The sequence below is a fragment of the Saimiri boliviensis genome, chromosome 4 (assembly GCF_048565385.1).
Source record: "Saimiri boliviensis isolate mSaiBol1 chromosome 4, mSaiBol1.pri, whole genome shotgun sequence".
Classification (NCBI taxonomy): Eukaryota; Metazoa; Chordata; class Mammalia; order Primates; family Cebidae; genus Saimiri; species Saimiri boliviensis.
The window spans coordinates 115,270,487-115,297,308 of NC_133452.1; the positions used below are offsets into that span (position 1 = coordinate 115,270,487).

At 38.2% G+C, this 26,822-nt stretch overlaps 1 protein-coding gene across 27 annotated transcripts in view; it reads right to left on the reverse strand.

Moving 5' to 3' along the window:
• The window catches only part of RIMS1 (regulating synaptic membrane exocytosis 1), a 521,656-nt gene extending 502,957 nt beyond the window's left edge, over positions 1–18,699 (reverse strand). For 6 of the 27 annotated variants that reach the window (XM_074398071.1, XM_074398067.1, XM_074398062.1 and 3 more), the window contains exon 1: positions 17,556–18,106. In XM_074398071.1, the coding sequence (XP_074254172.1) occupies positions 17,556–17,725 (170 nt within the window). In that variant the 5' untranslated portion in view covers positions 17,726–18,106. Of the gene's footprint in view, positions 1–17,555 lie in introns of all 27 variants that reach the window. The other 21 variants (XM_074398073.1, XM_074398072.1, XM_074398069.1 and 18 more) reach the window with 8 other exon arrangements.
• Positions 18,700–26,822: the final 8,123 nt, after the last annotated feature.

Below are 26,822 nucleotides of genomic sequence, written 5' to 3' on the forward strand. Positions count from 1 at the left end.
AAGGGACTCATTAAGGCCTTACTGTATGCCTATTATAGCCCACTTTCTCCTATTTTCCAACTGTTGATTTCCCTTCTCACACAGGTGTTGACCCTGAAAGTACTCCCTAATAAGCTTCCTGCACAATAATCTCCATCTCAGAGTCTGCTTCTGAGGGGCCTGGCCTAAAACAAATCCAAATTATTCTGCAACCATGAAATGGGAAACAAGTCAAACTAGTGTGGTTAGAGCTTTCCCTATGACATTGTGGCTATCAGACTGTCCCTTATGGTAAAGGATCTAAAGGAAATTATGCCATTCTTCATTCTGTACCCTCCAAAGCTTTCAAGTTAAATAAACAAGGGCATCCTAGGTGAAAGGACAAAGACATAAACTGACTAGACGAAAGATGCATCTGAAAAAGAAGAAGGATAATTTACCTTGTTGGCAGAGTGCCAATTTATGGAGATTGCATATGCATTTGTGTATATGTACATGCATGTATAGATACATGTATAAAAACAAATGTATTTATTATTATTATTATTATTATTGTTTTGAGACAAGAGTCTCACTCTGTTGCCCAGGCTGGAGTGTGGTGGTGCAATCTCAGCTCATGGCAACCTCCACCTGCCGAGTTCAAGAGATTCCTCTACCTCAGCCTCCCTAGTAGCCAAGACTACAGGTGCGCACCACCACATCCAGCTACTTTTATATATTTTAGTAGAGATGAGGTTTCACCATGTTGGCCAGGATGGTCTCAATCTCCTGACCTCGTGATCCACCTGCCTTGGCCTCCCAAAGTGCTGAGATTACAAGTGTGAGCCACTGCCCCCAGCCAGATGTATTATTAAAATGGAAATATCCTTTTTGTCTGAACGTGGAAACTCAAAACTTAGTCTATTTCTAGTGCAGATTTAATAGGAATGCAGACTTAGTCTAATTCTATGTAGCAAATACACACACACACACACACACACACACACACACACACACACACTACAAAGTCCTTATCAGAGCTCTTTGGTTTGGGAGAAACAGAAACCTTCTCAAACTAAGTCAGTTTAAGATTATATCATAGGGTTTTTTTTTCCTGTAATATTTGTTTACATTCCTTGAAGACTGGATATTAGACCTTTGTCAGAGAGATAGATTGCAAAAAATTCCTACCATTCTATAGGCTGTCTATTCACTCTAACCATAGTTTCTTTTGCTATACAGAAGCTCTTTAGTGTAATTAGATCCCACTTGTCAATTTTTGCTTCTGTTGCAATTACTTTTGACGTTGCAAAGATTTCATGACCAAACAATGACATTGTTTGGTGCCCATGTCCTGAATGACACAGCCTAGATTTTCTTCTAGGGTTTCTATGGTTTTGGGTTTTAGAGAATCCTATTAGAAAGTGAGCAAAAGACATGAACAGACACTTTATAAAGAAGACTTTCATGCGGTCAACCAACATGTGAAAAGAAAGCTCAACATCACCAATCATTAGAGAAATGTGAATCAAAACCACAATGAGATATCACCTTAAGCCAGTCAGAATGGTGATTATTAAAAGTCAAGAAACAACAGATGCTGGTGGGGTTGTGGAGAAAAAGTAACACTTTTACACTGCTGGTAGGAATGTAAATTAGTCCAACCATTGTGGAAGACAGTGTGGTAATTCCTCAAAGATCTAGACTCAGAAATAGCATTTGACCCAGCAATCCCATTACTGGGTATATGCCCAAAGGAATATAAATCATTCCAATATAAAGATACATGCATAAATATGTTTATTGCAGCACTATTCACAATAGCAAAAACATGGAGTCAATCCAAATGCCCAACAGTGATAGACTGGACAAAGAAAATGTGATACAGATATACCATAGAATACTATGCAGCCATAAAATGGAATGAAATCCTGTCCCTTGCAGGGACATGGATGGAGCTGGAAGCCATTATCCTCAGCAAACTAACACAGGAACAGAAAACCAAATACCGCATGTTCTCACTTATAAGTAGGAGCTCAACAATGAGAACACATAGACAGATGGAGGGGAACAACACACTGGGGCCTGTCAGTTGGGTGGTAGAGGAAGAGTATCAGGAAGAATAGCTAAAGTATGCTGGGCTTAATACATAGGTGATGGATTGATCTGTGCAGCAAACCACAAATTACCTAAAACAAATCTGCACACGCTGCACATGTACCCCAGAACTTAAAATAATAACAGTTGAAGAAAAAAAGAAAGATCACATACGTGGGGAATTGTTGATCCAGGCTTCACAAGAATTCAGCCTGGGAGGTCAAGATCAAAGACTCTTCTTTTAGTGTCATGTGGGCCAAAAAACCTCTCTTATCTGCATATCTTTGCCAGTCTCTCCCTTTCTACTGACTCATCTTGTACAATACCCAGCATGGATTCATCTGTAGACCAGTAATCAACTGTCTTGCTGATAAACCTACACTCTTGCTCCCCAACTTGGCTATTTCAGACTCTTCTTCATCCTCAAATCTCAAAATGCCCTCACTCTCAGAAGATGAACCAACTCCTACTTATAGAAAAAAAACTGAAACAGACATAAGGTCCCTCATCTTTTCTTTCCAGTCACAAAATACACTCTCTTTTATTCAAATCACCTTCTCCGCTGTATTCTCCCTATTGATTTCTAAACATTCTTCACTTTATCCATTTAAATTCTATCTAAAATAAACCCAAATTGAACTCCTCATTCTCCTCTAGCTATCTTCTCATGATTCTTTCCCCTTCTTAGCCGAGCTCCTTGAAAGATTTACATATAATAACTATATGTATTTATCCATCTTTCTCCCATTCTACCCATTCCAATCTAGCTCTGGCCCCACAAATTTACAGAAAAAGCTTTTCCTGAAGTTACCAGTGATCTCCCTATTACTGAATACAATAGCTCTTTCTTAGTTTTCATCGTATTTGATGTCTCTGCAGAATTCCCTTTTTAAAAAAACTGATTCAGGTGTAATTTAAATACAGTGAAATGCACACATAGTAAGTACACAGTTTGGTCAGTTTTGGCAAATGCATATGTATATATGATACATACCTCTATCAATACATAAGATATTTACATTCCTTCAGAAAGTCACCTCTTGCCCTTTTCCAGCCAATCCTTTGTGCTTGCCACCATAGAGGAGTCTACCAATCTGATATCTATCACCATAGATTAGCTTTACCTGTTCTGGAGCTTCACATGAGTTTTTATCAGTCATGAAGTCTGCACCATTTGTGGCTGGCTTTTCCTATCTAACATGATGTTTTTGAGATTCATCCATGTTGTTTATGTATCAATGTTTTATTCCTGTTTATCATGGAATAGCAAATATTTCATTGTGTGAAAATTTCACATCTTTTAAATTCTTTCTGCTGATGGACATCTGAGCTATTTCCATTTTAGGGCCATTAACAATAAGGTTGCTATGAACATTCTTGTATAAGTCTTTTATGAGTGTGTTTTCATTTTTCATATATTAATATCTAGGAATGAAATTCCTATGTCATACTGTAGATGCATGCTAAACTCTTTAAGAAACAATTAGAGTTTTGTAAAGTGGTTCTATTATGCCCACAAACAATATATAAGACTTTTAGTTGTTCAGTATCTTTATCAACATTAGGTATTTCCAATCTTTCTGTTTGTTTAATTTTAGCTATCATAGTAAGTGCGCCTCAGCCTCCTCAAAATATTCTCTTCCCTTTGATTTAGTGAAATAAGGCTCCCTGGTTTTTAGCCTATCTCTCTGGCCATTTCTTTTCTAATGCTTTTGCAGGGCTATTGCCCTCTATCAATTTTTAAAAGTGAAACTTCATTAAAGGTTATTCCTAGGCTTTCTTGTTGTCTGAATTTAATCATTCAGCCTCACCCATAGCGTCATGGCCATCTGTGTACAGATGACTCATAAACTTACATTCCTAACCCATACTCTCTTCTGAGTTCCTGACCTTTAACCTACTTAATATCTCTCTTGGATTTCTCAAAGTTACCACAAAGCCAAATAACCAGACCTAAATATGGGCTCTCTCTTCCATCACTCCAGATACTCCCAAAACTTACTGGCACAAGTCTGACATCAATCCATATTCAATCAATTAAAACAACAATAACAACAGTTGTGGCTTTTGCTTCTCAAATATTAACATTTTGCCATCACTACCAAAGTTTCTGCTTCTAACATCTGCCACCTGGACTTCTACAATAGCCTACCAGCTGGTCTCTACACTACATGCCCTGGGACTTCATCTAATCTGTTCTTGATACTTCAGCCAGAATGATCTTTTAAAAATACTAATAAGATTATATCATCTCTCTCTTCAAAACTCTTTGGCTCTTAAAATAAAGAAAAAAACTCTAAAACATGATCTAGTGGGCCCTACCATGTCTAGTTTCTGCCTACCTCTCCAAATTTTTCTCAAGCCACACTCCTCCTGCCTTTTGCAGACATTTTCCTCTTCCAAAAGACTGGCTACCTTCCAGTCCTTCAGACTCACCACTACCACTTCCATCAGTGGCTCTCATTCTTTCCTTCTAGAGGTGCTTCACCCCTATTTGCCTACTTAACTCCCATTCATTCTCAGATCTTCACTCAGTCCTTACTGTCATTTTCATGGAAAGCATTCCTGGATAGCCTGATCTTAGTCAAAATTCTGGATAGGTTATTATTTTATCAAAATATTATATAATGTTCTGTGTTGCCTTTATCATAGATTTTAATTTAACATGGATGGTTATTCAAGAAAATTTACTTCCTTTTATAAAAGGCTATTCTAGCATCACAGCTAGCATAATATGAGTAGTGCTCAGTCCATTTTTGCTTCAAGAACAAATGAATGTGGATCATTTATTTTCTTTGGCCCTCTGATTATTTTTTGTTTAAAAATTTGAAAGACACTCTTATTAGTATTTGGCCAGTTAATAAATTACCTAGCCTTGGGCCAACGGTCCACCATTAGTCCAGCCATGGTGGGATCATATGGATGTAGACCTGCTTCTTCCAGAATAGCCACTGGCATAAAATCCATAGAAAGGTCTGTGTGTACAAACGGTAATACGAGGAATGACTAGATCATACAAATTCTGGTAAATAAGATAAAATTAACTTCCTTAAAACTTTATAGAAAGAATGTTTCAAGTCTTCAGGAATTTGGTTGTGAGAGATTATATGTATGGAGGCACACATGAGATGAGAATATACATATGTGTATACAAATGTAAGTTCTTAGATATATATGTGAGTAGTCATTATTGTCTCACCCTACTAACTTTCCTTAAATCACTGGCCAATAGTCTAATTGAAGTCAAATTTCCAAGTGAAGAAGAACCAAAGAAAGCTCTTTTTCTTTGTGAGCAAAAATCAACCAGTTTTTAAAGGAAAAAACAAAACATTATTTTAATATATACATAATTCAAAAGCATAGTAGGAAAAGTTATTTGGAATCATAAATTACAGGTAGTAAAAATGTACCTTTCAGGGAAGAATTTAAAATTAAAAATAAAATTATCACAATTAAGAAATGTTAATACAGTTTAAATAAAATTTCAACAAATGTGATTGCAAAAAATATTTTTAATAAAATATTTCTTAGTCCTTGGCAATAATTTACTTATATAACCTGGCAATAATTTATTTATATATTATTTACTTAATATAACCTAATTCAAAATGAATAAAGTAATAATAAGTTCTCATGGAGTTTTCTATAACAAATAGAATCTTAAAAAGCAAGCAAATGAAAACAGAATTTTAAAAAATTAACTGTTTGAATCTTAAAATGCAACCAAGTGGAAAGAGAGTGATGGTGGGGAAAAAAACCACCACGAGACAAGGATGCAGAACATGGAGCCTTATCCCCAGCTCTCATATTAATTAAAAATGAAATCCTGAGTCTCTGGCCTCAGTTTTCTCTTCTTAAAGATGAGTAGAAATAAATTCTCAGTGGCTAAAATGTTTATTGTCATTTTTCTGCCAACTCTTATCAGTTGATGGCTTGGACCTGAAGTACTATATTCCGAAAGGTTCTGAGGCATCTCACATGTATTAGTGAGGCTCCTCCAGATACAGGCATTTGCAGGTAAGCTGAGAATTAACCAATATTAGACTGCACTGTCATTAAGTGCCCACTCACATCTCAACTTGGCCCAATTCTGAAATGCAAAAGTCAGTGTTTTTGTGTCTTAGGCACATAGGCTGTACAATTTAGTTCAACAGCACTTGCTGGAGGCCTATTATGTATGGGTACAGAATTAGGCAAGGAAAATGAAAAGATGATTAATTTAAGATATCTGCCTTCAAGGATTTTAAGTCTAGAAGATGACTTAACTGAGGTGTACTTTTTTATTAAAAATATAATCAGTAGAATGCTTTCTGGCAATACACTTCTGATCTAATTCTAAATATCAAATCAGAAAACATATAGTACTATGCTTTAAACTGTCACGGAAGTTAGTGAGTTTTATTTCAAAGAAAATGTTTCCATTAAGAATGGCTGTCCAGAGGATTACTTTTTAAAATATATTATTTACATCCTCACTTACATTCAAATACTTTAAGAATGCTGTCTTTCAAAAACCCAAGAATGATAAATCAAGAGATAATAGGCCAGCAAAAATTACATATTAATTTTACCTTATAATGTCTAGTGTCCAGTATATTTTCCTCATGAGTTCTGGTCAACCTGGTTCTCTCAATAATCAAAAGCACTCAATTCACTGCTTGTTTTCAAAATTCGCTGACTGAATTCCCACGGTTAGAGTAAGTATCCCACTCTATCCTTATACTTAGACACTTAGCAGCCCTGGGTGTCTCCTCCAGTCCACATCCCTTGAATCCATTCATTCATTCATTCATTCATTCATTCATTCATCCATATACACAGTTTAAAAAAATGGGCACTTTTTCTATGCCAGGCAATATGCTTATATGAGGGATTCAAATAAGAATGATCCTTCTCTCCAGAATTTATATTGTTCTGAGAGAAGACTGTTAAAAAGAAAGAAGTTATGACAAAAACCTGCACAGAAGACAAATACCAAAATCTGTCTGGGAAGTCTAGGAAGATGTACCAGATAAGGTGTTACTTGAGCAAATTAAAACGTCTAGGTAAAACTTAGTCAGATTAAAAAGGTTATTTCTGGTGGAGAGAAAAGTATGAGTTGGGTCACCAAGTTGTGAAGTAGCAATTACCCTTGAGAACTAGTTCAGCAAGACTATGGCAGGAATGTATTCATGGACCAGAGAACAGAAATAGCAAGTAGGATCCCGATTATGAATTTAAACTTTACTCCGAAAGTAAGCAGGTTTTAGGGGAGAGACACAATCAGACGAATTTTAGAAAGAGTCCTCTGACAGCAATGTTGAGATAGATCAGATGGGAGGAATTCTGATTAGTGGCAGAAAAATAAATCAGGAGATTCCTGCAAGTATCCAGGTAAGTACAGTTCCTGCAGGCATCCAGGTAAGCATTGAAGAGAGCCTACGTTAAGGTAGTAAGAATGGGATTGAAAAATAAGAGAGAAATTTAAAGATTCCAAAAGATTAAATTTGCAGGATTTGATGACAGGAAAAATGAGGAGTTACACTGGTGATGCTACCCACACAGACAAGAAATACAGAGACACTGTGTTTAGGCAGAAAGTCAAGAAATTTATAACAGGACACAATGAAGTTGAAGGGCCTATAGGACACTTAGCAGAGAAATTTAACAGGTAGACAGGACATGAATTCAGAATTTAGTAGAAAATCTTAATGCAGTAATATAGATTTGGGGAGTATTGAGATATATATGGTTGAAGGCATTGTTGGAGATTCACAAAGAACTGCATATAAAATGGGAGAATATTGAGAGTGGGACCCAATGGGAATGCCAACATTTGAGATTTGAGAGAAGGAAAAATAGAAGCATTTAGAAACATTGAAGGCAAACCAAAAGTATGCAGAATTACAGAAGCAAGGGCAAGAGGGAGCTTCAAAATGTTCTTCAACTCTTATAATAATCAGCACTGAATTTGTGTTCTCCTATTTTGTGTTCTTGACTACTTAGTCTTTTTCCAAAGTGCATATGTAAACTTTTTAAAATCAACAGGGACACAACCTCACCAGGGACAAAAGTATCTGCTTCTTGTGGCCTGGTACCATGTTTATTTCTCTTCTATTGCATGTGGACCTCCTAGAGCTTTTAACTATGCTACATTTATGGAAGTCATAGGCTAGATAGCCCCTTGACTGACTATCAATCATAGCTGTATCCTAAAGTGACTATTAGAGCTTAGGCTTTTGGAGCTGTAAATACCATAACATCCCTTTCTAATTCCTGTGTCTGGCATGATACTTAGACCATAATATCTTTGTCACAATAGCATCAAGTTTTTACTCCAAGTTGCTATATATTAGGTGGCTAAATTTGACCTAGGGTACATAGATAGCTGTAAATTGAAATATCCATTCTGGTTATAAGAAGATTTTGCTGTATTCATTTTTCAAAATTACATTTTTATGAAAATTGTCATGATCATGAATAATATAAAAGTAGAATCTCTTTAGGATTTTGGCTCTTACCAAAATTCTAATATCTAAAATAAATGAGACTGTTCATTTCAATATCCCTTTTTTTTTCAGATATTAGGATGAAAAATGTCTTCATTATTTCCCAGAAAAAAAGGGGTAAGGAAAGAATACTTAAGCTCCAATATATTGCAATACAGAGATAGCCAAGGAAGATGAATTTTCTAAGCTAGGTGAAATATAAAAGGAAAAGCCATTTGGTTACTTTACTTTTGTTTTCATCTCCTTCTACCGATATACTAAATAATCTTTCTAACCTCGATAGAACCACCAAGTGGATATACCCTGCTATATAGTTAAAGAAACCCAATACACTGATTTTTACATACCCTAGATACTTCATATACAATCTGCCTGATTTTTCCAAAATATAAACCATATAAATTGAAAATAAAACAGCTAGACATCCCATGAAAGAGTTTTGTTTATTTGTTTTTGTTGTCTTGGCTGTTTTAGAGGGAGTCTTGCTCTGTCACCCAGGCTGGAGTGTAGAGGCATGATCTCGGCTTACTGAAACCTCTGCCTGCCGGGTTCAAGCATTCTCCTGCCTCAGCCTCCCGAGTAGCTGGGACTATAGGCATGCACCACCATGCCGGGTAATTTTTGTATTTTTAGTAGAGACAGGGTTTCACCATGTTGGCCAGTGTGGTCTCAAACTCCTAACCTCAGGTGATCTGCCCTCCTCAGCCTCCCAAAGTGCTGGGATTACAGGTGTGAGCCACTGCACCTGGCCTCAAAGAGTTCCTTGTTACATTTTCTTAAAAGTTGTGTTTAAACAACAAAAATAATAATGTGGCATACGATGCTTGTGCCCCAGTAACTTACAACTTTAAAATATATTCTTGAGATTAAGAATGGTCTTCAAATATTAAGCAATACTGCTTTAAGTACAGAAAGTAATACGTATGTAAGTTAGTTGTGAACTAACCAAACAGAGTATTAAGTCTAGCAAATACAGCAAGAAAACTCCATCAGTATTACTACATTAGTTTCTACTTGTGAGTATGTATATTATGCATGAGAGTCCATTAAAAGAAGCTAAGTAGTGTAAGACATTTATATGACAGTACATATATCTTAATTGGTTTTCAATTCACATATTTTCTCTATGTAAATATACTAGCATCTTCCAGACAAAAATTAAATTACCTGGCATAATGATGGGTAATACAAACAAATACTAAATAATGTATAAATCATTAGCATGGGACTATTTTCTATATTACATAAAATGTCTTCCATTCATTATGCTTCTTTAAAACAGCTAATATTCTAATTAAATGCATTGATTACTTACTAATTATATCAAATTGCTTTCTATAACATTACATTATTTTACTATCTAAACATCAGAGGAATTATCAAAATATTACAAATTACATGAAATTACTCTTTGTAACATTACCTTATTTTGCCATCTGGACTCAGAGGAATCTAAAAATATTACATCCTAAAATTGATTTAAATAAATTCTCACACATTAAAGATGTCATCACTAAACTGCAGCAGGCTGCTCTTTGCAAGGCTCAAAGGAGAATTCTCATAAAGAGACAAAGAGAGTCCTACATGAAGTTGCAATTCATGACTACTATTATTTGAAAAATGTTTTAAAATTTTAAATTCAGCTTTTCCATAAAAAGTAGCATTCCACCGAGATTCCATAAAAGATAATACCTTTTTTAGTAAGGTTTGTCTGTTTGTTTGTTCGTTTTTTGAGACAGAGTCTTACTCTGTTCCCCAAGCTGGACTGCAGTGGCAAAATCTCAGCTCACTGCAGCCTCTGCCTCCTGGTTTCAAGCGATTCTCCTGCCTCAGCCTCGTGAGCACCTGGGATTACAGGTACACTCCACCATGCCCAGCTAATTTTTTGTGTTTTCAGTAGAGACAGGGTTTCACCATATTGGCCAGACTTGTCTCGAACTTCTGAGCTCAAGTGATCCACCTGCTTTGGCCTCCCAAAGTTCTGGGATTACGGGCATGAACCACCATGTCCAGCCAATAATACCTCATTCTCAGAAAAGTGTTCCCCATTTACCAAACAATGATCAAGATTTTATATCTACCACTTGCTTGCACTAGTTATTGATAAAATATATATTAAGACTGTTACTTGCTTGATCTTCTGTATTTTGGGCAGAGAAAGCAAGATTTATAAAGAGGAAGACAATATAATTTATCATCCAGGCTGAAACTCAAAATTTAGAGAAGAGGTTCCCATACATAATTATAGCAGGAAATTGGGATAAACAGATAAAGGAAAATGAACATATACGGTCACCTTCCTTTTAAACAGCTCTATTTTGTCTTTAAGTAAGGATTCACATGAATAGCAAGTTTTCACAATATTGCAACAGAAGCAGAAACATCTAAAATCAATTCTTCAGAATATCCCCCTCTTGCTGTCCACAGAAAAGTGACCTAGTCAAAATAAGTTTATATAAACTCAATATAAGAATGTAAGAATATAAATACAGAAACCTAAGGCATCCAATGAAGAATCTCAAAAAGTTCTTAAACACATGCAATTTAGCACATCACTCAATGGTAAACTGACATGAAAGAATATACGACCTGACAAATATACGACCCCTTACTCAGCTAATTCTGAAAATGAATAATTTATTAAACCCACTGACACTAAAATTATCATTGTGTTTCTCCAAATCTTTTTTCTAGTAAAAGATGAGGAAATGACCACAAACTAATTTATCTTCTTGTTTTAGAATTAAGATTGCCCTTTAGATCTTTCAAACTTTATCATTGTGCTCACATTGTTTTTTGTGCCAAAAAAAAAAAAAAAAAAAAAAAAAAAAAAAAAAAAAAAAAAAAAAGCATGCACAAGCTATTTAATGTGAAGGAAAATAAAAGAAAAGAAAGAAGGTAAATATAGTCTCAGACCAAGCCCTGAACTCATTTTACCTTTTAGCTCCTTGTCAAATTTTCACACTGGGAGCTGCAACCCTGGCAACACTGCATCGCTAGCATGAAAGGATAGATGGGCTCTTCTCCAAGAGCTCATCTTCCTAAGCCCCCTAGCACCTTCAGAGACTACCTGAAAACATAATCTTGGTATTCCTCTACAGTTTTAAAGAACAAGCATAATAATGGCACCTTTCTTGGAAACAGCAATTTGGAGGATAAGCTGCTTCTACGATCATGTTAAAGCTTCACAAATTAGACAGGCTGCCATTATAAATTCCACTTTACATATAAAATCTGATGCTTGGATGGATTAGCTTCACAATGTTCATTCCTATAAAAAGTCATAATGTTAAGACCAGAATCTAACCCAGTGTTCTATCCAAGTATCTGACACTCACTTCCTTTTCTGACCATGGCAGTTTTACAATGATAGGAACTCAGCCAACATTGGGCTGTAAGCAGAGGATTCGCCTTTATTCTATCCCAACAGCCTAATGCCTGACCCAGTTCTAATATCTGAAACAATGGTCTTGTTGAATTAAATATCATATGACACTTTGTTAGAAATAGCCTACTTAATAAATAAAATTCAGAACAACCGTGGCAAGCAGAGATAACTCATCGTTAGGTGGAATGGTAGGAAAATGTTACTGTATTAGGGAATCCTGTGGGCAAAATATCAAGCACATAAGGAAAGCTTCAGATAAAAATGGGGTTAGAGAGTCACCTGGGGCCAGAACTGGGGAAGCCAGACAGTTCTGAAGAGCTCACCCTCAGAAAAGGGCAGAACATGTTACTAGTCATATGAAGCTCCTCTCTCACTTGTTTAAGTTTTGTTCTCTGGACTCTAGAATCAAATGTCATGAGCAAAGGAAGGTATAGAGCTAGTTCTGGGAAATTACTAATATTGGAAAACTAATAAATACAGGCTAGACTTCTCATCAACAGGTAAACCTGGTGAGTAAAATTCAGAAAGCATCCAGCCACATGCATAACACATAGAAGGTACACAATAAATGCTAGTCTCCTTCCCAATCATGAGGTAAACAAATCATAATGCCCACCACTCAATGTACCCTTTTAAAGATTTAAAAGAACACTAATGGTTTGAGGTCAGTGTACATGGAGTCATTACAACAGCTGCCACGTGCCTCAGGCAAATTTACTTCGACTCTCAGGGCCAGCTCTAAAATACCCAATAGATTATCACAGGACCAAATGTATAAAGTAGAAAACAGTCCATGAGGACAAATGAAACGCAATATAATGGACAATATAATCCATGGTAGTGCAACTTCATTCATCTGCTTATTATAGGTATGGGAGAATAAAAATATGATTTTAGGAATTAATATTTGATATATTTCCAGGAAGTTCACTGTACAAGTTTACACAAATTGTTCTCCTCATTTAAAAAGTTAAGCAAGTAATGTTCCCAAGACATTATCCTTCTATTAGTTAAGTCAGCAGTAGCACATCCAGCCCACACTGGTTTCCATGTTCTCCTTCAAATTAAGTACTCTATTTACTTAAATAATGCTTTTCTCATATTTTGGGGCATAAGATATTAAAATATTTGCAAACCCCAATGAAAATGTGATTCCTGCATACTTGGGAACTCTATCCTCATCCCTTTCAAGTCTCCCCAGTTTTTCCTTTCACTTTTCTTCTTTTCCCAGTTGGTAACTGGCATCTCTCATAATGAGCCTTATGGATATATTTCAGACCACAATATTATATTTGCGTAAAGTAAGAAAAAGAAGGAGGAAAGTTGAAGTTACAGGAATTCTTCTCCTTCTACTTTCTGTCTCCTTTCCAGGAAAAAAAAAAAAAAAAAAAAAACGGTAGCAATTATGGATGATCAGAAAGAAAAATTGTAGGTTACCTTTTAAGAAGAGAAGGAGAAGACCAAAGTCAATACTCTTTATAAATCAATTCATACCATGGGTTGAAGGATTGGTAGGAAAAAATGAAACTTTATATAATATTGATTTAATATTCTTGCCCACGTTTGCACAGTAAGTGGCAGAACTAGAATGTAAAAACACTTGGATACAAAGTGAATGGTCTTTCCACTATACTGTGATGCTTTTTATTATCTCTACATTCTGTGAAAGGGTATAGGTGAAGCCCCAGGCTCTGCTGTGATCAGCAGCTGATCTGAATCAGCCTAATCTTTTGCCAAGCCACTTCTCTGAACTAAGGAAAGACTAGAAATTAATTTGAAGGAAAGATAAATGAAACAGAAGCTTCTTCTTGGTAGGAAGACAGTGTAGTGTATGGGAAAATACTTGGATTTTGGCTAAAAAATCTGATTTTGAATCCTGATTGGACCCATGTTATGTGAGTCAATTTAGACCATTACTAAGATTCTCTGAGTGTACTGTGAGGATGTGAGAATTATATTATCTGGCTTACCTTCTGCACAGGCTATTGTGAGAATCCAAACATTTATACTTATATTAAACTTGAACACAGTTTAACTATTTGGCATTAGATTAAATAACTTAGAATAACAGCTAGTATGAGGTTAATGTTCAATAAATGTTAACTATTTACATTAAATATTCCAGTATGGTAATCAATTCTCATCCTCAAACCATCACTTTAACTAATTCTCCACATTTTTTCTCTTCTCTTACTATTTGGTAGCTGCTTTCTCTATGAAGTTGTTTTTTTTTTTTCCTCAAAAAGGAGTAAGATTCTAGATCTAATGAGATCTTCCCTGACTTAGGTCCCAGATAATGCAGTTTTCAGCCTATGTAATACATTAGCTCGTGATGTCTAGTAAAAGTTACTTGAAGGAATATTCATTGAGGAAGTTAGGTTTTAGAAAGCCTTCAGAACACACACGTGTGTGTACATACATATGCACACACATGCACACCCACATCCAAACATTATTAAGAAAAGATCTCTAACATGCAGATAATTAAGTCAATCATCAAACATAATTTGTGAGAGCCAACTATGTCTAGTTATATGGCAATGGAATTTAAAATCAGTGTACTTTGCTAACAAAATAAATTTTTTTATAATAAAGTACTTTCAATTTCAAATAAAATTTTTCTAAAATCTTGATATGAAAATAGCTTGACTTTTTCCCATTTATACATATTTAAAGACATTCTCAAAACCAAATGCAAGTACTAATTTACAATCAAGGCCAATGAAACTTACAAATACATTTTAATTGATATTTTATAATGTTGGTTTCTCATATTCACCCATCATTTTCTATTTTTTCTCTGTGTCTATTTACACGTTGTGATGAGAGATAGCATGCACAGTAGGTAGCTTAAGGAGATAGTTCTGCACTGATAACAAAAGGGAATTTTAAGTCTAATTGTTCTATTGCCAGAACTTAAGCTTTGTAGGGTCTTTTGTGAAAGTGATTTCTCAGATATGTGATTATAATCACTTATAATTACCACAAAAACTTTTCTCTGATGTAACAATATTTTAAAGCCCTGTGAAAGAATCCTGCTTTCCCATCTATTTTAACACAAAGTTTTTAAAAGGTCACCATCTATGACTATGTGTCATTAAGTCCCATATATATGTGTCATCTGAATAGTTCCCATTATCCCCAGTTTTTAAGACACAAAGTATCCCTTATAAAAAAAAAAAGTAGAGCACTTTTACACTAATTGCAGACAATATGACATGCTTACATGGCAGCACACAGGGATTTCAAAACACTCACCAATCTGTCATTGAACAAAAGGCCAAGACATTAGCAGAGGAGGCTGATTGATAAAGTTAATGCAGAGGTCCAGGACTACAGAGGGCTGTTGTATAACAGCATCACATACTGTGATATTTTGTGAATCCATGCAATAAAAGAACAATATATGCAAACCAGTAGAAAGCAGTCACAGGGGAAGCAGTGGAAAAGATATGTTAGACCTGAGCAGTTGGACAGTGCTCCTAAATTTATTTGTCCACATAAGCCCATACAATCTTATAATTGCTGTCCTTTGGCAATTAGAAGATTTGGAATTCTGTCCTAAAACTCACCCACTCCCACTTAAAATCCCTCACTCTACACCACGCTTGAGACAGCCAATGAAGAAGCGTGATGGCCACTACTTGCACTGTGCCTTCCCCTTCCTATCCGGACTCCGGCAAGCAGCCGCCCATATTTTCCACTAGCTGCTGGAGGCCTCGATCCACCTGCTGTCTGCAGCAAACACCGAAAGGAACAGCAGCAAACCTGTAAATCCTGACAACCAGAAAAGGTGTTCAGGACAGGTAGCAGGGGCTGCAACCAGTGAAGACAGACGGACTGACAACAGACAAACAGACAGCAGCACCATCAGACACCATCCATTACTACCAGTATCAGAAGAGGGGAAGCCTGCAGCACCAGGGACGTCATTCTTCCACTAGGGACAGGCAGCAGATTAACGAGGATTCTGCCTCCCTCAAGCCGGCAGGCTTAAAGTACTTGATTTTTGGATGAGAAGGAGCAGGGAATTCAGAAACCTGCTGCTCTTTATAGAATCAGGCCAGCTCTAGCCTTCGGAGTTAATGGCCCTTTTCTGAATCTACAATGAAAGGACAGGAATAACTGGATTTATACTATTTTGCTGTAACCTAACATCCACACGTCTCCCTCAAGATCTCCCTCCTTTATCTGTGTGTCAGTTGTCCTGGTTGGAGATCCATCATTCTGTGAATGCCACCTCCCTCCATTCCTCTCCTATGAGGCACTGCTGCACTGAGGGGAAGCGGAAGAAATCTTCCTCGGCAGCATCTTCTCTCCAGGAAGCTCTTCTAGAGTGTGGGGTAGAGGCCGTGCTGAGTGTGTTCTGTGTCTGGGTGTCACCCCTGCTCCTTCCGTACCCCTCTTTTGCTATCAGCTAACTCCAGATGCAACAGGTTCCCATTGGCTCTTCATGCCAATCCCCTGGCCCCAGATATACCTTCCAGCCTAAGCAGGAGACACCAAGGATTCAATCACAGTGAAGGCCCCTAAATTCCCCTGCCCCAGAGTGAAAACTTTCCTGAATACCTGAAGGAAAGTTCCCAAGAGAAGGCAGGGTTGAAGACTTCTTTGGCACTACTCTATGGGTGATACTAAGCAAGGAAAGCCCCATCTCTCTGCCAGTCCCTTGTAAGCAGTTTTGTCTGAGGCAAGCAGCAGCACAGAGTCACACACTCCTGCACCACCAGCAAGGAGCCCCATCTTCTCCCTGTCCCCATAAAAATGGGGCACCAGACAGAGATCCCTTGAATGGCTGATGGGCTCTAATGAAGTGAGGAGGAGTGCAAATATCCAATTCGTTATTAGACTGTTTCCTCCAGGAATTAAACAGGCCCCAGAGGTCTCTTGGAAACCAGTAAAGAGAAACCTCTATGTTATTTAGGCCAGAGTCCCTGCCAGCTTCTCCCATGATTAAAAACTTTGTATTGCCAATAGCATTACATATGGGTAAGAAAATCTGTCTTCACACAGGTATGCTGTGTAGAAGACTCTGAATAAAAGGTTAAAGAGAAGCTGGGGAGGCAGGTTGCCAAAGATGGCAACTGCCCAAAAAAAGACCCAACCTTGATCTGTGAGATGAATGATTACTAAAATGAACGCTAAAAATAAGCATTTTTATGATATAAATATAGGCACCCTTCACTGGGGTAACCCCGAACAGCTAAACAACTCCAAGAAGAGAAGAGGAGCTGTCCTCAGCACCTCTTCATCCAGCCTCCCCTGGTTTCTACTCTTCCCCTGCCCCCTAACCTGCTCCCAGCCCAGGGACCTTCCACTTGGGTGGGATCAGCGCCTCTTAGCTTCTGCACTTCCCACCACCAGAGTGACTCCTGTCCACCCAACCCTCCTCTGCACCCAGGTCCCTGGGTTCCTGGCTCTGTGGCATATCCCCTCCCTCCTCTGGTCCCCTGACCTCTTCCCTGCTCAAGCCCAGCGCCCCTGGCCCAAGGCGGGCACCTCTGCCCACACCCAGCATCCTGGCCGCCCCTTCCCCACACTCAGCCGCCAGGACTGGGGGAGTGAGTGGTGAATGGACGGATGGAGGCACGGAGGCACGGATGGCACGGCTGGGGCTGGCTTACTTGAGCATGGCTTCTTCTTTTTCCTCCTCTTCCTTCTGCCGGTCCATCACTGCCATGATAATGTTCCTCTCCTCCTCGGTAAGGTGGCTCAGGTCGGGAAGCTCTTGCATGGGGGGAGGCACCGTGGGTGGGCGAGGACCACGGGGCCCCACGGCCGAGGACATTTTCATGGCCTGCCCGCCCCCTCCGCTCGCTCTCCGGCTCTCACCTTTCGGATGCACGCCCAGCAGCTGCGCCCCTGCTTCCCCTCACAGCGGAGCCCTCTCGGTGGCGGCAGGAGGAGGAGCAGCGGCGGCGGCGGCGACGGCGGCGGCAGCAGCAGCAGCAGAGCCCGGGAGAGCGAGAACCCAGTCTTTCATGGTTGTTTGCATCCACCCAGCCCCGGATGCTGCCTTTGTTTTGGTCGCCCTAGCGAGGCTCGGGGCCGCCCGGCCGCCTCCCGCAGCCCAGCCTCGGCCGGCGGGGGCGGGAAGGCGGAGGCGCGGCAGGCGCAGCGAGGGGGCGAGGGCTCGCGCCAGGCTCCGCCGATCCGGGCGTCTCCGGCGGTGCGCGGGGCGGGGGCGGGGCTGGGGCGAGGGCTGGGGCTGCCGCTGCCGCTGCCGCTGCCGCCGCGTAGGCTGCTCCCAGGCTCGGCTGCCTCCAGTTTGGGGCTGCGGGAGGGAGAGGGAGAGTTTGGGTGTCAGTTAGGCGGAGTCTCGGAGGCTTCCATCCAGGGTAATGCCGCTGCTCTCGCAGACATAGCTGCCAGCCACTCAGTCCCGGAGCCGCTCCGCCCACGGGTACCCACCCGCCCACTCCCGGGGTCCAGGCCACGCGTGCCCCGGCCGCTCCCCCAACACGCGCCAACGTGCACAGCACCTCGCTCTATCCCCAGGTACCCCTCACCCGTGAGTCATCCTCCCTATCCTGGTCCCTCGCCCATGTCATCCTCCCCAGCGCTGTTTTCCATGGGTTGCATTAATCATCATCATCCTCGCTACCATCTTCATCATAGAGCATTAATATTATTTGAGCAACTACAATGATCTGAACGGCAGAATGTAACACCCTCTGGATAATTTTTTTTTTCCTTCCTGCACCATGTCTTTCTTATTTACTAGTTAAGTGTTCATAGCCACAACAATGTGATTTTTTGGATGCGTTTCTCTCTCTCTCTCTCTCTCTCTCTCTCTCTCTCTCTCTCTCTCTCACACACACACACACACACACACACACACACACACACATCTTCCAACTAGGTTTTTTTCTGGGTACATTGTACTCATCAATGCAGAGTCTTTCGTGACCCGTCCTCACTAGGACTGTTCTGTAGTGTTTCAAAATGCCCCACAACACGGTAACTCTAATTTGTCATTTTTGGTTCTGGGTAGCTCCATCAAATCACGTAACTGCACCTCTCCGGTGCATGCACACGGGTTATCTACTCTAATTCCTCTAATGATGCTTGCTATCGTCATACTAACTCACATGTAGTTCAGAGTATCTCTGTAGGTACTTCTCAAGAAACACTGATCCCAGATAAGAAAAACACTCAGGCATATCCTATTGTATTTAAGAAGCTTCTGCTAATGCCTAGCCCAATGATAGGCATTAAGGATGAGCTTCTCTTGCTGATAAAGGCAAAATAAATAGGCAATCCTTTCAAAATAGGTAATGTTATTAGCTTTGAAATGTGGAGACTGAATTTTCTTAACATAATTATAAAAGAATCAATATAGAAAAGGGTTCAAATTGAACAACAACAATTTCCTAGTGAAGACTCCTTTGTAATGATGATGAGAGAATTGACATGTTTCTTTGACTATTCTTTTTTTCTTTTTTTTTACTTAATTTAATTTTAAGTTCTGGGATATATGTGCAGGATATGCAGGTTTGTTACACAGGTAAACATGTGCCATGGTGGTTTGCTGCACCTATCAACACATTGCCTAGGTATTAAGCCCCACATGCATTAGCTATTTGTCCTGATGCTCTCCTTGCTCCAGATCCCACCCCACAGGCCCCAGTATGTGTTGTTCCTCTCCCTGTGTCCATGTGTTCTCATTGTTCAGCTCCCATTTATATACAAGAATATGTAGTGTTTGGTGTTAGTTTGCTGAAGATAATGGCTACCAGCTCCATCCATGTCCCTGAAAAGGACATGATCTCATTATTTTTTATGGCTGCATGGTATTCCATGGTGTATATGTACCACATTTTCTTTATCCAGTCTATCGTTGATGGGCATTTGGGTTGATTCTATGTCTTTGCTATTGTGAATAGTGCTGCAATGAACATACATATGCATGTATCTTTATAACAGAACGATTTATATTCTTTTGGGTATATACCGAGTGATGAGATTGCTGGGTCAAATGGTATTTCTTCTTCTAGGTCTTTGAGGACTCGCCACACTATCTTCCACAATGGTTGAATTAATTTACATTTCCACCCTAGTGCAAAAGCGTTCCTATTCCTCCACAGCCTCACCAGCATTTGTTGATTCTTGCCTTTTAGTAATAGCCATTCTGACTGGTGTGAGATAGTATCTCATTGTGATTTTGATTTGCATTTCTCTAATGATAAGTAATGTTGAACTCTTTTTCATATGTTTGTTGGCTCTATAAATGTCTTCTTCTGAGAAGTGTCTATTCATACCCTTTGCCCACTTTTTAATGGGGTTGTTGTTTTTCTTGTAAATTTATTTAAGTTCCTTGTAGATTATGGATTTTAAACTTTTTCAGATGGACAAATTGCAAAAATTTCATCTCATTCTGTAGGTTGCCTGTTTACCTGATGATAGTTTATTTTGCTGTTCAGAATAGCTCCAGAAGGAAGTCAGCACTCATTTTTTTTCCTCCAAGCCTAATTTTATTAATGAAGAAGAAAATGACTATGATGATGATATTATTAATCTTAAAATCTTTAAGTTTAAGGAACTGAAGACTTTATTTTCCCATAAAATGCAGGAGTTGCTTCTATGTGTACATAACTATTCAAATATGTGTAACCAAGATCAGTGCCTGACAGTAAGTGACCAATAACGCTATTTAGTCATTATTTTTATTTGCACAACTTAACACTACTCTAACTTTTTGATGGCTGTATCACTTATAAGTATCTCACTGAAATAAACATGTAGTCCACTAAAATTTTCAGTCATTTTTTATTAGTTCTGCATAGCCAGATTTTCTTTTTCTTAAAATTAAGCACTTGATGACATTTTATGATTTTATGATCCCTCTCTGAACTCTGTTTCTTCATCTGCAAAATGGGATAAAGATATTTATCTCAAAATAGAAGGAAAGTATTAAATAAGAAGACATTTGAAGCTTCTAACTATGGGTTTAACACTTTGTAGTTCTCTTTTTCTTATTTCTTACTCTCTCCAAGAGATGCATTTGGTCATCTCTCAATTACTAATGTACAGATGAAAGTAGAAATGTAGATGATATATTTTTTCTACTACTGTTTGCTCTCTGTGAGTCAGTGTGAAAATGCAATTATACAATGGACAAAGGCCTATTCTCAAGAGGTTTACAATCTAGTTGGTTCTGATAAAATTCTTCTAAAATACAAATAAAGGAATTATAAAGGCTTGGTAGATATTACAACTAGCTGAGGAAAGCTTTTGAAGGCAAGGACCTACTGAACAATTAACAGTGGTGCTTTGATTTGCTCCAGTTGTCATTACAAAATACCACAGACCGGGTGGCTTAAATACCAGAAATTTTTATTCTCTCCAAGTTCTAGGGGCTAGAAATCCAAGATCAAGGTGTCAACAGGTGTAATTTCTCCTGAGGCCTCTCTCTTACTTAGTTAGGCTTGTTGTGGCCACCTTCTTGCTGTGTCCTCAGATGGCCTTTTATCTATGCCCAGGCATCCCTGGTGTCACTCCCTCTACTTATAAGAGCACTAATTGTATTGGATTAGGGACCCTCCTTTATAACCTCATTTAACCTTAATTACCTCTTTAAGGTGGACCCTATTTCCAAATGCAGTCACATGATAAGATACTAGTAGATAGGACTCAGACATATGACTTTGAAAGGAATACAATTTAGTCCATAACATGTGGTTTCCATTTATTAAAATACTGTGGGAAATAGTGATCGATGTGTATTATTTGGATAATTTAATGAGGAGAAATCTATTTCTCAATCATCTTTATGTTTATAGTTACTTCCCTGAGCTCCATGTGTCTCTGTGAAATAATGAGCACATAAATGAATGAGTAAATGAGTTGACCAACAAATTAGTAGTGCCTTAGTGCAGCCCATCAGTGTTTCCTCTTCTATCAGGAATCTCATCCATTACAGAGGGGTTCAAAACCAATTTCTAAATCCCAAGAGAAGTGTCTTCACAAATTTACCTCCAGAAAAAGAGAACTTACCTGCACTTAGTTAAGTGAGAAAAGATCCAAAGTAGGTATGCCAAAGTGTGTAGCACAGATTAGTTTCTGAAAATGCTCAATGTGGAAAAATGTTCACAATACCTATCTCTTAGAAATTCACAAAACTCCCTAATAAATGAAAACAATGCTAACAAAAAATTATATACTGCAATAAAACAATCTGTCTTACCTGGTTTGGCTTGGCATTTTCTAAATGAATTAGACCATGGAACTGTGTTCTTCCCTGATAGAAGACACATGATTTAAACAAGCTTTGGGGGAAACCCTGAGTTACAGGCCTGCTATGCCGAGATGTTAATCAAAAAATAAAACACCAGGAAATTTTGGATGTGAGACTCCTTGTTCAACCAACAATATCTACAATATCTATAGAAACACCTCTTAAATCTCTAGTCATAAAATATGGATCAAATGTCCTTAAAATCAACAGTAACATTATATTTAGGATATTTGTTAGAAATTATGACATACACAAAGCTCCTAAAAGGTAGGTTTTTAACTCTCCTTTCCACTGATACTCTCACATCATCTTTTCTCAAAATAACTCTAAAATTTGACATCACTTTTAACTTTAATTTAACTTAATAGCTGAGGTTATAACTTCAGAATGAAAAATTATTGAAATGGTGTCATATTCAAATCATCACACTACCATTTTATAGTTGTAGCAGAGTGAAAACTATCCCTCCTACAAAATCATGTTCATCTAGAAACTCAGAATGTGACACTACAGATTAAAAATAGTTAAAATGTAGTCATATTGGATTAGGATGGGTACTGAATCCAATGACTGGCATTCTTATAAAAGAAAAGAACACACAGAAACACAGGGAAGGCCACATATGAAGGACCAGAGAGACACTGAGGAAAGAAGGCCATGTGGAGACCCCAGCAGAGACTGTCACAAGCTTAGGAATGGTGGGAGCCACCAGAAGCTAGAAGAGGCAAGGAATGATTCTCTCCTAGAGACTTTGGAGAGAGCACGACCCTTCTGACATCTTGATTTTGGACTCCTATCCTCCACAACTGTAAGGGGATACATTTCTGTTGTTTTAAGCCACATAATGTGGGGTACTTTGTTACGGCAATAGCTGTGTAAGTTTGGATGAATTCGTAAACTTTTCTGAGCCTTATTTTACACTTTCTATAACATGAAAATAAAAATGATTAGCTTCCAGGAATTTAATAGGGATGAAAGGTTGTGAATATGTGGGTAGTGCCTGGAAAATAGAAGGAACTCCTTTCATTCATCCTTCTAGTATTTCCCAAGTACCTGTTTTGTGTGAGGTGCTGGAGATATGGTAGGGAAAAAAGCATATAAGGGCCCTACGGAGGATTTACAAACCATGACCTACGAGCCAAATGCAGCCAAATGACTGTTTTGTTTTTTGTAAATAATGTTCTATTGTAGCACAGCCGCACCCATTGTTTTATGTATTGTGGATAGCTGCTCTCATGCTGTAGGACTAGTAGAGTTGAGCAGATGCAACAGAGACCATATGTCTCACAAAACCTAAAGTATTTACAATCTGCCTCTTTATAGAAAAAAGTTTGTTGACCTTTGCTCTAGATGCAATTGGAGAAAATAAGCATAAATAAATAAACACACAAGAACAGTTAGTGTATAATAACTACTCTAGAAAATAATTTGCCAGATATAATAGAGCCTAACTGTTGGGAAAATAGGTAGTCATGGAAATCTTAACAAAGGGTCCTGTAGAGCAGAGATTTGAAGGATAAAAAGGAACTAGCCTAAGAAGAGCTCAACACTGAGTGTAACAAGCAGAGGAATGTGCTAAAGACAATGCCCTGAGTTAGGAAAGAGAAGTGTTCTGGAGGAACAGAAAGTAGGCCAGTGATGCAGGACCACTGTGAAGGAAAGAGTAAATGGCATGAGATGAGTTCACAGAAGGCCTGGTCAGCCAGGTCAAGGAGTGATATTTTATTCTTGTGCAATGGGAAGCCACTGAAGAGCTTAAGAAGTTAAACAAAACAATATGCTTTGCATTTTTGAAAAGATTATTCCTTCTGTGGGTGGCAGGAAAACTGTGGAAACAGGAATGCAGGAACAGGAACTCTGGTTAGGAGAAATTAAGGTGGCTTGGGCTAGTGTAGTGTGATATGAATGGAGAAAAGTGGACACATGCAAGACGTGCTTTGCAAATAGAACCTGGGGATCTGTTGACTGATGAGTCATGGGGTGTCTGAAGAGAAGATGAGTTATGAATCCTTGTTCGGTCTGAGCAGTAAATCAGTGGGTGGTGGTTCCATATAGTGAGACGTGGAATTTGGGTGTTTGTTGTGAGAAGGAACAGGTGGTGAAGTAGAGATACCAAGAGCATTTCATCATCATTTTGTCATCATCATCATCATCACTATCATCATCAGCAGCAAAACTTTCAAAAGGAGAAATATGTTTGAATTTAATTTGTTAATTGATTTCTCTGGCCAAAAATATTTTTTCCCTAAAGTTTAAAAAAAGCAGTCGCTTTTTTTTTCTTTTTTTGAAAATTGCTTCTATCAAAGATTTACCTTTGATAGAAGACCGAAAGGGCCTTTGTAGCTCTCTTGATGAAGGGAAAAGTAAGGATTCCATTAATGTAGTATCAGCAGAATTCTATGCACATGTGCATGTTCACATAAGAGCTAAGAACACGGTACTAATTAACTTCTACTCCAAAAAATAAGCCAGTAACACATTTGTGGTTTCAAGATTTTGTACACACAAGCTATAATTGTTTTTAATTTCTAGAAAGTTTTGAAAGAAATTATTTTGGAATATCTTCAACACCTAATGAGACGCAATCATGGCTAACAAATGAACTCAACTCCTAGAGTTTTGACTTAAGTTATTTTCACATCTACCTATGGTTTTTCTTCACTCTTTTGTGAGTACTACTATAATCTATTACACAATAATGGTTCATATAGAAGGTGACCATATGTCCTGATTTGTCCAGGACCATCTGAGTTTGCCCCTGTTGTACTGGCATTAATTATCAGCAGCACCACCTTTCACTTAAAAGTGTCCAGTTTGTATGATAGATTATATGGCCACCCTATTTACATACAGTTATAGTAATTTGCAAAAATATAGTCTTTTGGCATCAAAGAACATTTGGCTCTCGAGAGATTTTACTGAAAGTATTTGGCTCAAAGTAGATATCATATTTTGGCTCAAATTCAGCCACATACCTATTTTAATCTGATTTTTGGTAAGGTTCCACCACTGTCATTTATTTCATGAGGAATTCAATGTGTGGGACTGTTTTTGTCCTTGGACCTAGAAGAAGGGACATAATTCTGTTCTTTTCTGGTGGGTCATACCAACCATGGATATACTTCCTCCAAGGAATTAAAATACTTAGCTATTTTTACTTTGAGGTATTTTTTTTCAATACTTGTCTCCTGATTCAAAATCAGAGTTTATGTCCTCTTTGCATTCTTATGAAGCTGATCACCTTCTATATTAGTCAAACTTAACATTCTTAATTGGCAGTGTTTTAGAATAATTTCTCTACAGTCTATTCCAATTTCCTTTTTTGCATTCAGTAATTTCTTCTGAGTTACTTATTTTGATTTTATCTGATATGAAGAGTCTCCATTGTAGATACATTAAGAATTTATTGGCTTTATTCTTCTGCAAGTATGTTCTGCAAGTTAATACTGGATGTACTGAAGTGCCAAAGTCTTTTTATGTACTTATGTATGTATGTATTGATATGGGGTCTTGCTATGTTGCCAAGGCTGGTCTGTAACTCCTGGCCTCAAGGGATCCTTCCACCTTGGCCTCACAAAGTACTGGGATAACAAGGGTGAGCCACTCAGCCCAGCTGAGTGCCAAAGTCTTGAGTTCATTCTCCCTAGTCCAGCTTTTGAGTAAGATTCTCCTCCAGTTATGATGGATCTCTGCCTGAAAGTATGACATATTAAACTGACTTTTAAAAGAAATGTTACCTTTACCACCTAAAAAGTTAAAACATCCATTTTCCACATAGGAAATGGATTTGGATAAGAATTTCTAAGGCTAGATTATTTCATAAGCACAGGTTTTTAATAAGTTGGAAAGCACATTGTCTAGATTTGATATTTATTACTTATATTTTTATTAAAATATTTTATTTAAACAGAGATACTTAAAAATCAGATTTAAATAAACACTCCTTCCTAGAATGCTCTAATTTGAAACCATGAGACTGTTCCTTGGGAAGATTTTTTGACTATTTTCCTCTTTTCCACTCTCTACTTTGAGATGGGCAATCCAATCCCACACCAAGAGGCCCTAGACAAAACTTTTCTATCCATAGTGGCACAGCCTCTGCAGGCAATTAGGAAACCAGATAGAAGAATACAGGGATTTGGCTCCTTATTCAGGCACTAATCAGGCCTACATAGTTGAGCAAGTCACTTAATCTTCCTGAGTTTGAATTTTCTTAGCTGTAAAATGGAAACAGTTATATTTCCTTTAAATATTCCCAGCTTTTGTGTAAAAGTAGTAACATGCACTGAGCCTATTAAATGTTCCGGGCTGGTGTTAAATGTTTGAGATGCATTATCATATTTTCTTCTTCTAACAATGGTCATACATTATTAAAATTCTTTGGGGTTCTATTATATTAGCATGACTGGTATAGATCATTGTCCTTTCTCATTTTCTGTTCCACAGCATCAGGAGATAGAGCCAGTATTTTCCCTGGTCCCAGCTTTCAGATTATTATTCCTCTTCCAATTTGTACAATGTCTTCTACTTTGTTGTATACACCCCTTTCTCCTTTTCAGAATTGTTCTACCACCCTCTATTCTCATTTACCAAAGACTTTGGTTCACAGTCTTTCTTTGCACCCAAATATATACTCTCATGGGAAATATTTCAA